Source organism: Lissotriton vulgaris, chromosome 7 (genome assembly GCF_964263255.1).
Source record: "Lissotriton vulgaris chromosome 7, aLisVul1.2, whole genome shotgun sequence".
Lineage (NCBI taxonomy): Eukaryota > Metazoa > Chordata > Amphibia > Caudata > Salamandridae > Lissotriton > Lissotriton vulgaris.
In genome coordinates this window covers 222,636,925-222,652,689 of record NC_141695.1, presented here as the reverse complement: position 1 = coordinate 222,652,689, position 15,765 = coordinate 222,636,925, and the positions used below count along the sequence as shown (strand labels likewise).

Sequence of the window (15,765 nt, the reverse complement as noted above, 5' to 3'; positions counted from 1 at the left end):
TCGCGTAGAGGCTTGGCGCCCGGAGGCGCTGCTTAAGGGGCTGGCCTTGCTGGGGAGCGGGTGTCGGTCACAGCGTTACAGCGCAACAGCACGTGAGCCTACCTGCTCGCCGGATCGCCCATCAGCCTGCCTGTCAACGTCCAGGGACCCAGGTCCTTCATCTGCCTCACGGAACGGGGATCCAGTGCCTCCTTCACCGCGCCTGCTCCTGCTGTCTCCTCCCCCCGCTGCAGCCCTCCACCACCGGGCCTGCAGCTGAGCAGGGGGAGTAGAGACTTCAACTCCCAGCAGCCTCCGCGACACGAGCGGAAGTCGCGTAGAGGCTTGGCGCCCGGAGGCGCTGCTTATGGGGCTGGCCCTCCCGCGTCGCGGGACCGCGCGCGGGGCCTTGCCCGGGGCTAAGCCCGGGCAAAGGGCGGGCCCTCTGTGGCCCTCAGAGGCCTGAGGAGACTGGGCTGGGCACTACCCCCTGGCCAATTCTGCACTGTTCACCAAGGTATTACATTATTGTGACTCAAAACATATTGCAAATGGCTCCTACTGTATCCAAATCCACCACTAAAAACACGGTCAAAAAAACGCCCATTAACACAAGTTCTGTTGCAAGGATCACCGCCCAAACTAAAACACCGTTACCAACGCTAACTGCTATTGACCGTATGCTTCAACAGACAATCGTAGTGGTAGCAAATGCCATTGAAAACACCGAGAGACGATTGTCCCTACCACCCAGCGCTTGTCTAATTTACCGCACACCACAACCTGTTGACAGTACTGTACATAACATAAATATGACTGCATTATCAAATGACTCTATTTTAATGCAATCTTACGCAGGCCTTCCCGGGACTGTGCCACCTCCCATAGAAGACTCTCCTACACTCCCAACAATATTCCAAGACAGGGACAGCCGTCTGTCCCTAACACCTAATTTGCAGATTAATGTAACACCATCTGAGGATCTGGGCCCTAGCAACGCGCCTAGCGCAATATTGATATCCTGCGACAATGAGGATACCACCCATACAATAGACCCACCTAATAATAGCAGCGTCAATAGTACGATCAACCTTGGCACTGCCCATCGTAGATCTAGACGCACCCATAATAGAAAATTACCAGCTCTTATTAGGGGTCGCATGAAACAAAGGGGTAGAAGAAAGAAGGCAACTTTACCATCACCTCCCATAGAACAAACTAACGGAAGTGAACCACCATTGCCAAACCCGGGAGCCGCAGTTAATATGGAGTCTATAATGGTTCAAATCATGGACGCTATGAAGCTCCTCATTGCTCCCCTAAACGACAAACTTGAGCAAATAGGTAAAAAGGTGGAAAACCTGGAAAAATTGGGCTTAGCCAAATTAGACATTCTCGAACATCTAGGCCCACAAATCACCCAACCCACCTCAAATGTACCGACTGTGAATAAGGCCAACACCACTGCCCATACTACATCTAAACCACACGTTCCACCAGCCAGAAATACGAACCCCACAGCAGCTACTGGTAAAACTGCAAATTCACATACCAACATACCAAGCAATGCCACCAACGGTCCTTCTACATCCTCTTCCCTCACAGCACCGGGTGAGGTGCCCATGGACCACCCTTCAGTAAGCAGGAACCCACCAGCGCGTAGCTACAACAACAATAATATTCCCGCTGTGATCAATCTCCCACCAGAAAGCAGGCCATACGTAGCAATCCTTGCCAATGTACCAAAACTTAAACCCTCCCAATTTGAAAATAGTGAAACCCTTAAAAACAAAATTTTACATTGGCTTGTCCATAACTGTGGATTCCCCTTAAGTGGGGCAGGCCAGATCATTTCAACCCAAAGGGTAGGATGGGTGGGCCCAAGCAAAAAGGAAATAAATGGGGACTGTGTAATCATAAACTACAAAACCACCTAATGGGCAAGAGATTCCATCCTGAACGCGCCCATCCCTTCAGACAATGATTACAATACAACCCTGTTCCCATTGGACTACTTTTACAGAAATCTGGTGGGGTTCAAGATCCCGGTGCAGAATTTTAAACATCCCAGAGCAATTAATACACCTTACCCACTAGTACAGCAGGTACCAGTACAATCAGCTGGGTACCCCTCGCCCCTTTACGACTTTAGTAACCAGCATGTCCCACAACCTCCTATGAATTTGTACAGAATGCCTAACCCCAATTACCGTAATTACCACAATGCCACTGGGCCTGGAAACAACATCTATGGTCAATTCACAGTCCCAACATCAAATAGATTTCAGATATTTAATTCCCTAGACAAAAACGATTGACTCATGAATACTGTTCTCGATGAAAGTGAACCTCATACAGACATTTTTGCAATAAGCACAAACGATCTAACCATGATAGACAATACCACTGGTACTGTTGAAATCCCTCCTGCAAGTGATCCTCACATAGATATCCCGTAACAAATTTAAACGATTTGACTATGACAGATAACATCACTTGTACTGTTGAAAATCATCTGGGTAACCAAATACTACCGCCAGTCACAACAGTTACTGTTCCACCACAAGTATTCAGGGAAGAGTCATTGAGGGTTATTACGTGGAACATAGCCGGGCTAGCCTCTAAGGTAAACACACCCGCATGGGATGACTTTCTCAAACAGGGCTATGATATAATATGCCTACAAGAAACTTGGGATAGGGCCGAAGTACATGTTGAGGGATATACCTCTTTTAATGTGCTGGCTGTGGCTTCCCAGGCTGGTCGAGCCAAGGGGGGGCTAGTGACTCTGTTATCTACAACATTGACTGAGTTTTGGGTTAGTGACCAGGCAATCTTAGGAGAACATGCTTCTGTTCTGCGTTTGGCCCACAGTGGATACAGAGGCTTGATAATAGTGAATTTTTACAACAACATTGCCGGGCACAAACAGGGGATGTTCATTTCTGATATCGAGCAGGCCATCGATGCAATGTTGTTAAGTACATCCAAACCAGCTGCAATTTTGTGGGCCGGAGATTTTAACATCAAAACATGCACTTATGCATTAAAGGGGGCGTGCGGCCATAGGGAGGAATACTCTGGAAGGGAAACAACATGCGTATATAACCATTTCCCGCACAACAACCTTGGCAGCGCTTTGAATAACTTATTGGCCAAATATGATCTGGAACTCCTCGAATGTAATATGAATGTAAACAATGCTAGATGTCCAACATTCCATGGAAGGAATAGCCAATCTTTTATTGACCATATCATCGTATCCTGTTCTATAACTTATATTAATGTCTGGGTAATTGAACAAACGGTCAGTGACCACAATAGTGTATCTGCTGAATTACTGGGCTGGGGGTCAAAAAGGAATTCCTATGGTCAACCCATTCAGGACATCTCCGTAGTAAGACCGAACGGGACAAGGGTGAAGTGGACAAAAGCCGACCCCGCTAAAATTATTACTAATGTAATCATAAAATGCCATGGAGAGGTGGAGTACTGTTTATCCCCAACACCATGCCCAGGAACTTTGCTATCCAATTTTTTAATCATTACGCAAGCTATCGAGAAATCACCGACACGCAAAACTCGGAATCCAAGAAAAGTCAAGACAGCGTGGTTTGGTGACAATTGTGCCCAGTCATTAAAAAGGTTAAAAATCTCGCTTGACACCAAACCAAGAGACCTCTGTAAGATCAGGGAAGAGCGTTACAACTACAAAGCTGCACTAGCCACTCGGAAGAGAGAATTACAGGACGAGGCATGGGCTAAATTAGATCAGGCTGCAGAAACAAAAGATCATAAACTTTTCTGGGACACTGTAAACAGCCCATACTTAAAGAACGACAATATCCCTGAACTAACGTCGCATGTCAGTTGCCAAGCCTGGATTGTACACTTTACTGGGATTTTTAACTCCGATTGTACTTTTGATTCTATTTCGGTTCCAAATCTTAATGTTTTAACTGTGATGCCAACCTGTTTTAAATGGGAGAAATTATTGTTTTCGGTATCTTTAAATGAGGTACGAGATGCAATTGAGAAAAGCAAGGGGGGGAAAGCCCCGGGCCCAGATGGGGTTCCCGTGGACTTTTTTAAATCCGAGATTGATTTATGGGCCCTATTTTAACACGCTACTTTAATGCTGCTATTGAGGACGTGTTACCTACCTCATGGGGTCAATCTATCTTGGTGCCACTTTTCAAAAAAGGTTCAAGGGCCGAAGCACGAAACTATCGCCCAATTTCCCTTTTGGACTCGTCACTGAAGATACTGAGTCGCGTGCTTCTGGTAAGATTAGAGTCCTGGGTTGAAGACAAAAATGTTCTGTCACCAATACAGTATGGGTTCCGAAGGGGCACAGGAACCATGGAGCAGTGTGTGAACCTTGAGCTTATTATCGGCAAGTACACAAAAGCCAAGGAAGGGAATTTGTTCAAGTGCTTTGCCGATCTAAGCTCAGCGTTCGACCTAGTGGAACACACACTGCTCTGGCCAACATTACTTGCTATGGGCGCACCCCCAGAAATTATCCATTTATTGGCCAGAATGTATAGCAGCTTATCAAGTAAAGTCAGATTCGGACCGAATGGAGAATGCACCCCCTTTTTTAAAATTGGCAGAGGAATTAGACAAGGGTGTGTTCTTGCTCCCTTGTTATTCTCCCTTTTTATAAATCAGGTTGACCGGTTCCTACAAGAATCTTTTTCTGATGCCCCCATGATTACTGGAAAACAAATACCCGTCCTCCTATATGCGGACGACGCGGTCCTGATCTCAAGGACCGCGAATGGGCTCCAAAAGCTAATTGATAAATTTAACATTTTTATTAAAGGCAGAATGCTTAAAATTAACAAGGGTAAGACTATGACCATGACCTGTGGAAAGAAATTAAAGAAAAGTAAGTCATTTTTCCTTGATGGGGATAAACTTGAGTCTGTGCAACACTTCTGTTATCTGGGCATTACTTTCTCAGGAGATGGGAGATGGGTAAACGAGCAATCCTGTGTAGGCATGAAGATGACTAGAAATACAAACTGTATCTTCAGATTCGCTTCCAAACTGGGGGGGCGCAGAATAAGAGAGATGATCTCCATCTATAACTCAAGGTGCATGTCCTCTGCTCTATATGGAGCAGGGATATGGGGATATAACTCGCAGATTGCCCTATCCATTCAACAGGAGGAAAACAAGTACCTGAAGCGCTTATTATGTCTCCCTGCTTCAGCGTCAAACGAAATTACCCATAGGGAGCTGGGCTTACACTACGTCATAGATTTGATTGCACTATGCCCCCTTTCCCTTTGGCGATCCATTTGGGCTAAAGATGAAACCAAGTTTACCCAGGAAGTAATTTCAGACTGTATTAAATTGGATCAGCACTCAAAAATCCCTTGGCTAAAACATATTTCCCACTGGTACAAGATCCTTTTTGGTCAGGATATTTTTAAAGATATCCCAACAGAATCAGTTTTAACGAAGCGTGACCTCAAAACCACCTATATGGATCATGCAAAGGGGACCAGAATGAAGGGGTATGCTATACAAAGTACATTCAAATTGTACTTGGAGTATAATTTAAGCACAGGATTCCCATCATACCTTACATTTGTTAATATTAACTCCCATCGCTTTGTTCTAGCACGCTTGAGGCTGGGCATAGTTCACCATTTGGTGGCTTTCCCCACTGTAAAAAAGCCCGGGTCATGTCCGTGCCCATGCGATGGGAAATCTAAACAGAGTATCTGCCACTTTTTACTATTTTTTAATTTTTATACTGGTTTTAGAAAGTTTTATCTAAAGCAACTATTTTTAGAATACAGTACGTGTAATATAAGAGCTGCAATGCAATTGTTGTTTGACTTGTCCTCCCCGAATGTGTGTTATCGTGTAGCCATCTATGTTCTTAAATGCATCGGGCACAGGAAATCAATTATTATATGATTCCCGCTGTTTTTCCTGTTGGTAAATACACCCAATGACTAACTGTGAGCTACTGTTAAACCACATGCATTTCTCTTATATATGAATTTTGGATATTTTATACCTCTTACTTGCTGTGTATCCTGGTAATGTTTGTCGTCCGCTTTTTAAATTTTCCGTATACAAACTGCTGCTAACATACGTAAGAGACTATAAAGACACTGCACTTTAGTTATATCTTTGCATATTTTGCACATACTACTGCACTTTATGCCCAGCATAGGCCTTTTCTGATTAGTACTATCCCTCTTGGCATGTTTTGCACAAAACTTTTAAATTGCTGCTAAATATAGTGATTAACTTTTTTTCTGTGTATAAATGCGATATATCTTGTAGGTCTTAATTAGATTGGCTTGGATACCGATGTAATTGTTTTTAGAAAAGTTTCATTATTCTTTTTTCTTTTTATAAATGTGATTTCAACTGCATTACGAATGTTGCTATATGGTTGTACTTGTACAAAGCGAATAAAGCATTTTGAAACTTTTTTGTATATTAGTAGGCTGTGATGCAACAACAAACACCTTGTCAGTATTTCCCGGTCTTGCCAATGAAACGAAGAAGAATTCTTTCCCCCATTTGGTGACTGGATTCAGTGGAGTAGAGACTTGGTACGATGGCCTGACTGTCTCAGGACTGCTGTAGCCGCTGGCTACTGCAATGGGCGTTGTAGCTTCGATTGAGGTGCCTGACAAATTGTCTTTGCTTTCTATGAGGATTACCTCAAAAGGTTTCAGGGTGATAGTGATTTTCCTTCCTGGTTTATAAGTTTTTCCTTGGAAAACTACAGTTCCAGTCGGGATGATAGCAACACTGTTTGGTTTTTGGAAGTTGCCAATTGAAAATTCTTTGTCATCATCGCCTGATTTCCCAGGAGGTGTTAGCACATAATATTCAACTCCCTGTTGTTGCAAAGGAACAGGTTCAATGGTCTCAACACGGGAACCTCTGTGGAAGATAACTATGAGTGATATTGGACTTGCTGATGTAATGATGAATGGTATATATAGCCTGCTCTATCTTTAGCAAGCGTTTATCAGACTCTAAATAGAGTCTTCGCCACTTCCTTTCTGCCTGTCTGCACCGATTGCGCAGGGTTTTCAGCTCCTCGCTAAACCAAGGGGCTGAGGGTTTCCTTCTGTTCTTTATATTTTTCAGAGGAGCAATCTTATCCAGGGTGTCTATGATATGATTGCAGTAGACCTGATAGTTCTGGTCCACAGAGTCCTCGGAGTCAAAGAGAGTTTTACTGGTAAAAGTGGGATTTATTTTATTTATAGATAGTTTAGATCAGTCCCGTCCCTTGTGATAGGTTACAGGGCAGGTGTTTCCATTCCCTTGAATAGGTACAGTGATCTGAAAATGGATCAGGAAGTGGTCGTTCCAGCTTTGAGGTAAGGTATCAACTCACCGGGTTGCGAATACCAAATCCAGTGCATGTCCACCTGAGTGAGTTGGTTCCAGTATCAGCTGGTCTAGACCCCAGTTCCCACATATATGCTGTAAGTCCTTCAGGTGATTCCCTAGGGGCCCATTGTCCCATAGGTTAAAATCCCCTTGGAGTAGCAATCTAGAGTGGGTCAGTGCGAGGGCGGCGATAGTGTCATAGAGTGCTTGGTACTGTGTATCCAGGCCTGGTGGCCTATAGCAGATCATGCCAGTAAGCATCCTTCCTTTAGGTGTTTGTAGGGAGAAGCCCAGTAGTTCTATCCCTACAACATCATCAACCTGTAGGGGGGAAAGGTCCCACTTATCCTTGAATATCACCCCAACCCCTCCTCCTCTTCCCTGGGACCTGGGTTTGTGAAACATCTTATATCCGTCCGGGCAAGCAAGGCCCAGCTCCAGCGAGGAGTTCACACTCGTCCATGTCTCGGTGATAAAAAGGACGTCTAAATCCATGTTTTCTAACAGGTTTGCCACCTCCTGGTGGTGTTTAACCAGGGATCGGCTATTAATCAGCCCACACCCCAGGGTAACGGAGGGCTGTGGCCCATCTTTTTGAGGCCCACCCTTTATCCTCTCTCCTATACTCAGCAGGGACTCCCTGGAATACCTTAAGCCAACAGCATTCTTAGCGCTGAGCGCGTCCGATACGCGGACAGGCGCAGACGGGCTTATCTCTGGCGCATCTACGGAGCTTGGCTGCACGCCTGCATTGGTCTGTTTAAATAGACAGGCAGTTGCAGGCAGGCCAACCACTAGAGCGCTAACAAAGATGGCGCAGTGGTAAATAGTTTTCCCCGAGTCCCGCTAAAGCAGCGGAGTGCGTTTTAAGTGCTTTTATAGTGCGGGTGAGAGGGCGTAAGTTCTACCAGACGCAGAAGGTATTTTATATTAAAACAACACAATACTCAATTTCCTCCTGTAAATTTTAAAATCTTGTCACTAATGGTAACAGTACTATTTAAGCAGCAACAACATTTTTGTCATTAAAAATCTAGCGTAAAGCTCGTGCGAGCACAACTAGCACGCAGCGTTTCAGTCAGGGACTGTCACCTTCCAAGATGATCGCGCGCCGGCACTGCCCTCCCTAAATAGACAGGCAGTTGCAGGCAGGCCAACCACTAGAGCGCTAACAAAGATGGCGCAGCGGTAAGTAGTTTTCCCCGAGTCCCGAGTCCCGAGCCCCGCTAAAGCAGCGGCGTGCGTTTTAAGTGCTTTTATAGTGCGGGTGAGAGGTCGTAAGTTCTACCGGACGCAGAAGGTATTTTATATTAAAACAAACACAATACTCAATTTCCTCCTGTAAATTTTAAAATCTTGTCCCTAATGGTAACAGTACTATTTTAGCAGCAACAAGATATTTGTCATTAAAAATCCAGCGTAAAGCTCGTGCAAGCACAACTAGCACGCAGCGTTTCAGTCAGGGACTGTCACCTTCCAAGAAGCATAAAGCCAACTTTACCAGTAAAGAGGATTTATAATGAGGATTAATCATTACCATTCCAAATTTATAAAACATGATTCATCCTTTCAAATCAGGAATTACAACTTAAAAGTGTATTGAGAAAGTCTCAATGTTAACTACGAGAGAAGTAGACCTCACTCACAGTAGTGAAACATAAAATGAGTTGATTTTCACTCCAGGACATGGAAAAGGTAAAAGCACATGTCCTACCTTTTAGTTACACAGTGCACTGCCCTATGGGTCACCTATTGCCTACCTTATAGGTGACCTATGTTTAATTAAAGGGGAGGTTTAGGCTTGGCAAAGGGTTTTTCATTGCCAATTCTAAGTGGAAGTAAACTGCACACAAAGGCCCTGCAGTGGCAGTCCTGAGATAGGTTTGAAAGGCTAGTTTTTTGGGTGGCACAATCAGTGCTGTAGGACCACTAGTGGCATTTAGGGTGCAGGCCCTTAGTGTATGGTATTCCACTCTACAAGGGACTTACATGTAACTTAAATATGCCTGTTGTTTATATACCATTATTACCATGTTGAGGAAAGAAGCACATGCACTTTAGCCCTGCTCAGCAAAGGTAAGGTCCTCTGACTTTTAAGGCCAACAAAGATAATCAGTAGAAAGAGGAGGTAAGCAGGCAACCTGTTTAGGGCAAGACCACTCTAATGATAACCGGTCTAATAATAACATACATATATAACTATAGTTCTCAAGTCTAAATGAGGCATGCAAATCCCATGTTTCTCAGAGAAGCCTCTAGTACTTTTTGCTATGTATACCAGCAGTTATAAACTTTCCATCCGAAACAAATGGGTATTTCATCAGCACTGATTTAATTTACTGTACCCCAATGGAATGCCCTAGTATGTTAGTTAAAGCCAATCTGGCTGTATATAGTAGTAGCACTATGTTGTTTTCCCATCAAACAGTTCTATTTAGCTCAAAGGTCACTATGCAGTGCTTTTGATGAGACATTACAGCAGAAACAATTAATGATAAAAACACACCATTAGCGCTATTGCTTTTCTAAAACTACATTCCAGGATAGTGGTAAGAATACTACTTGGTGAACAATACTGATCATAAAATACTGAAAAAATTATAATATAAAAATGAATTTACCACTAGTGGGTCTTTCTGGCTCTTCAATGGCAGGCTGCCTAGGAAAACCGATAATCACAAGTCCAAAATGATTTCCAGGAGCTTCCACCACGTGGGTGGTAGGCTTGTTGCCAAAATCATATATTGCTATGGAGTATTGCGTTCCAGGGATTGGTTTCCACTCAATATTAGAAAGTGATTCTCCATCAAAGGTAATTAAAGGCACTGCAGATGTTTTTACTGTGAGGATTGCCCGATTCTTTTCCAAAGTGGGGTTACTTGTAAATGTATACTTGGGGCCATATTCCGATTTGTTTGGAATGTTGAGCAAGAAGCTTTCATAAAACCTGGCTCCAATTTTCCCTGCTGTGCAGTAATATGTCACCTGGACCGGTTGATTGGCTGTGATGAAGATAGTGGTGAATTCTGGTATTCCAATCTGGGTTACCCCTCTGCCTTCAAAGTTTGACTTTGCTTGTGGTCTCCTACTTAAAACTGTATATTAGTAGTCTTGGACGCGACATCAAACACCATGTCAGTATTTCCCGTAATTGCCAATGAAGTGAAGTAGAAATTCTGCCCCATTGGGTGACGGGATACAGAGGGGTGGAGACTTGGTAGGATGTAAATGTAAACGTATTTGAGCTTATATAGCGCACAACTACCCACAAAGGGTTTCCCGGCGCTTGCTTAGGGAACTCATCCTGGTATTCCCCTGTGAGATAACCCCGGCAGGGTATCCACAAGGTCAAAGCCAGGCATCCCGCCGCGAGGGGCCGTTGTGGAGATTAAGCAAGCTATTGCCCAGAGTCGCAGAGTGTGAACCCGTGAGTCGAGAAGGCACCGGAGCGAGAATTATCGAGTCCGTGGAATTTTTGAGCCCAAGACCCGCCGAGGCGGGGAATTGAACCCTGGTCCATGGCCGATCTCAGCTTCCGGGTCTGCCGCCTCTAACCCCTGAGCTACACTTCTCCACTATGGCGTGACTGAATCAGGACTGCTATAGCCACTGAGTACTGTAATGGGTTTTGTGGCAATGATTCGGGTGCCTGACAAATTGTCTTTGCTTTTCAAGCGGATTACCTCAAAACGTTTGAGGGAGACAGCGATTTTACGTCCAGGTTTGTAAGTTTGGCCTTCAAAAACCATTGTTTCAGTCGGATAGATGTCAACACGGTTTGGTTTTTGGAAGTTGCCAATTGAAAATTCTTTGTCATCATCGCCTAATTTCCCAGGAGGTGTCAGCACATAATACTCAACTCCTTGTTGTTGCAGAGGAACAGGTTTAATTGTCTCAACACGGGAGCCTATGTAGATGATAACTGTGAGTGATATTGAACTAATCGTAATAAGAACTAATGCCAAATGCAGAGGATGAAACCATGTTGTTGTGAATAGCGTATATGTTAATCTCAGCCTAACCCTTTGGGTGGCTGTTTATTTCACTTTGTTAAAGCCTGTAGTCATATTCTACTTCTACCAATGACACCATGGTTACAGAGGTATAGCCCACTCTGTCATGAGCGCTGTGAGTGACAGCATTCCATACAATCACATGTGCACATCTGCCTGAAAACAAGTGTGTTTCAATGGCACAACTTGTAGTCCAGTTGTTTAGGTTTGGATTTTTCTTTTCATAGATCCTTTTATTTCACCCTTCTCTATTACTTATTTAATTTTTTTGTAGGAAAGGTATTTGTCGGGTACTACACTTACTGTGTCTCATCACTTTTGCCCGCTGGCATGGAGTTCCATGATGTACCACCTTTGCCCCTTGAACTGTGTCTCATGCCCACATATTCCTGCTTGCCAGCTCAGTGTCCACATCATCAGCTGACCCCACCTGACTATATTCTCCTGCTCCAGATCCTTCCATGTAAATGCTTGCTTCCAACTGTTTTGAGAGTGGGAGTGAGAATTGTCGAATTCACACGGCACGGCAGCCATCTTTGAGTGTGGGGGACATTACTCACTCTCAAACATACTACAGGTGCTTGGCTTCCTATACCTAGCACAAGAGAGGCCTCACATACATCTTTCCACCCAAATGTCTTCAAGTCACCTGACTTACCTGAAGTGGGCTTTTCAGAGCTCAAGTCCTCTGTGTTGCTGAGATCTGGAACATTAAGCTCTGTATAGAAAAAGACGAAAAGAAATCTATTCAGAACTTTACATCTGTTTTGGTTTGGCAGCTAAATATCTATCTATGACCAATTCATAAAATTTTTTGAAAGAGCACTCAAGACTCATAGCGTGCAGGCAAAAGGATTGAGTAATAACTAGTTATGTAACGTGCACTTGAATAGAGACAGCTTTCTAACAGGGACATCGTGGTTGCGACCAAGTTTGGAACAAATGGCAACGTAACTTGTTGTAAATGAAGCCAGTAGACAGAAGTAAAGCTTAATACTTATTTATTAAGCACCATAGAGAATAGCTGGTGTTCCCATCAGAAAGCAGGGAGCTAACTGACAGGGCAGAACATAGGAGAAGATGACATCAGGGAAAATGGAATGCAGGACTTAAAGAGGTACAGAGAAACATAAGTGCAGAGAATACAACATATCCTCTTCCCTTCATATGAAGGAACACCAAAAAACGAAAGTGAGTAAAAAAAAAACATGATAAGACCATGCTCTTCGTTACAGAGAGAGACCTTACTTACAAACAAAGTCACGTAAATAACCTGGGGGTCTTCTCACTCTCTGAATTCTACTAGCACAAAACTCATTGGTACTACTGGCACTAGGCTCATTGGTTCTCACCGGTTCTCGCTCGGCTCTTTTATACAGTGCCACACGCCTCAAGTTCCAACTCTCACCATTAAATAAAGTGACAAATCTTTTGTGGACAGACTTGACCTTAAATGGTCCCCTGAACTTCGTCAGTCCGACACCCACTCGACCAGGTTTGACTTTCACCCAATCATTCACAGCAAATTTACACGCGCCATCTGATTCACGTACAGTGTCAGGCTCACCAGGACCAGCAGGAAGGTCAGCGTTCAGATATTCTTTCATCCACGCAGCCACTAGTTTAGTACCCGCTGAACGTCCCCTCATGACAGAAAACGGGACCAAACCGGTCACACCATTTTCAGTAGTCCTGTAGGCCCAAACCAGGTCATTAACCAAACTCTTCACATCCATTCTGGAAGAAATCGCCATTTGAATGGCACCTTTAACCATTCGGTTGGCCCTCTCCACTATGCCATTTCCCTGGGGGTTGTAAAGTGAGGTCCTTGAGTGAATAATACCGCACCTTCCCAAGAAATTAGCCATCTCTAGGGAGGTGAGTTGCGTCCCATTATCGGTAATGATCCTTGTGGGGAAACCTTCCTCTCTAAAGATCTCACTCAGCACAGCAATAGTGCTGCTCGTAGTGATCTCCTTCATGAATTTGACTACCAACCACTTGGAAGAGACATCAACTACTACCAGCCCAAACCTCATATCTTGGTTCAACTGGTGGAACGGGCCAATAAAGTCGAGACATATGGTGTGCCAAGGACACCTGGGATCTACTATTGAGCCACAACCAGTATGGCTACCCACTTTAAGTCTCTTCTCACTTTCCAAGCAATCGGTACATCTCTCCACCCACTGCGAGATTTCGGAGTCCATTCCGGGCCACCAAAAATTCTCCCTAATTCTCCTCTTGGTAAGGGACTGCCCTAAATGACCCTCATGACCCAGCTTAAATAAGGTAAATCGCACATCTTGTGGAGGAATGAATTTGTCATCCATTAAAATCATGAATCCATCTTTGTCCAAGATAGACAATTGTTCCAGAACCTTCAAATAAGGACGAAGTGCGGGAGATAAGCAACTCTCTCTCCTTGGACCCTTCGCTATCAGGTCTTTGACTTCACACAACACCACATCTTTAGCCATTGATGTGTTCCACAAACTTCTACTAATTGCCCCAGCACACATATCTACAACTTCATCCACAGCGGCAACAGAACCCTCTGAGTTGAGAGATTCTACCCCTAACTTGTCTACCCTCTCCCAAGGTAGTGGAAGTCTAGAGAGTCCATCCGCTTGGCAATTCTTCCAACCGGGAATATATTCCACAGTGTACAAGTACTCTTGGATCCTGGCAGCGAGTCTAGCTAACCTGGCAGAGCCTTTGCCAGCGCCGCCAGGCGAAAGTATTTTAACCAGGGGTTTGTGATCTGTCAATAACGTGAACTTGAACCCCCACAGGTACATCCTATAATACTCGCAACCCCATGCTGCGGCCAAAGCCTCACGCTCGATAATAGAGTAATTCCTCTCGGCTGTAGTGAGTGTCCTTGAGGCAAACGCTACAGTTTTAAGACCAGAATCGTGTACTTGAGCCAGAACCGCACCAACACCTACAGCACTTGCATCCACTGTCAAAACTGACTTACGGTTGGTGTCGAACGGTGTCAAAATGCCTGCCTCGCAAATTTCCACCTTGATTCTTTTAAAACACTCATCTTGTTCCACACCCCACACAAACTTACATCCACTCCTCAACAGCACCTTGATCTTTTCGGTTTTCTCTGCAAAATCCCTTACAAACTTAGCGTAGTACTCGATGAGGCCGAGGAAAGACCTCAACTGATCTTTATCGCACGGAGATGGTGCATTTCTAATGGAGTCTAATAAGTCTCTCTTAGGTTTTACTCCGTCAACAGACAATGTATACCCAAGATATTCAACTTCCTCCACTGCAAATTTACATTTCTCTTTCTTGAGAGTCAATCCTGCCTGTTCCATCCTCTCCAAAACGGTCTTCAAGATCACATTGTGTTCTTCAACAGTCGCCCCAAATATCAGGACATCGTCCTGAAAATACACAACATTGTTCACGCCTTTTAGTACAGCACCCATCATCCTTTGAAATACCCCAGCTGCAGAGGCGAGTCCAAAAGGCATTCGTGTGAATTGGTATATTCCTTCGGTTGTTATGAACGCTGTCAGTGCTTTTGAGTCTTGGTGTACTTTTATTTGATGATAGGCGCTGCGAAGGTCCAACTTGGAAAAATACTTCCCACCTTTTAGTGATAGAACCAACTCATTGATGTTCGGTAAGGGAAAGTTGTCTACTACAATGTTTTGGTTCAGGGTGCGAAGGTCCACACAAAAACGAAATTTTCCATCGGATTTGGTCGTAATAACTACGGGGGAAATCCAAGGTGACGTTTCGATCTGCTCTATCACACCCTGATCTAGCATTTCTCCCAACATCTTCTTCACTTCCTCACGTGCGATGAATGGAACCTTTCTGACTTTGTGTTGCATGGGTATGGCATCGTCTCGCAAAACAATTTTATGCACATAACCCCTTAACTCTCCTATATGCTCATCAAACAAACCATTCATCCCTTCAACTATCGAATCCGTGGTTATGCTATCTACCACCATCACCTGTTGTGCTGCTCTAGGATTTATTATTATCCCGAGGTCATACTGTTGCCCCCATCCCAAAATTGCAGGACCAGATTTGGCTACATACACCTTCCCTTCGGCTGAACGATCCTTGAATGATATTACACACACCATAAACCCAATCACATCTATGCTTTCACCCTGAAAACCACAGGCATTAATGTCACTAGCAGATAACTGCACATCTTTCCAATTTGTTAGAAACATATCCTTGGGAATAATGGTCCATAAGGATCCAGGGTCAACCATCAGCTGAACCTCAATTTTATCAATAAGGAACAGGGCTTTTGGTCTGAATCTCCTCCCAGGCTCACCCTCATTCACACCATCCCCACCTAAACATAATATCTTGTTGGCACCCTCAACACTAATGATGTCTCTTA

The 15,765-nt window shown here is 44.2% G+C and overlaps 1 protein-coding gene across 1 annotated transcript in view; it reads right to left on the bottom strand.

Moving 5' to 3' along the window:
• Positions 1-15,765, bottom strand: part of LOC147701255 (uncharacterized) — a 282,557-nt gene that overhangs the window by 150,700 nt on the left and 116,092 nt on the right. The window contains 5 exon segments of the mRNA XM_086929324.1: positions 9,984-10,415; positions 10,418-10,540; positions 10,543-10,586; positions 10,942-11,284; positions 12,034-12,093. Of these exon segments, the coding sequence (XP_086785450.1) occupies positions 9,984-10,415; positions 10,418-10,540; positions 10,543-10,586; positions 10,942-11,284; positions 12,034-12,093 (1,002 nt within the window).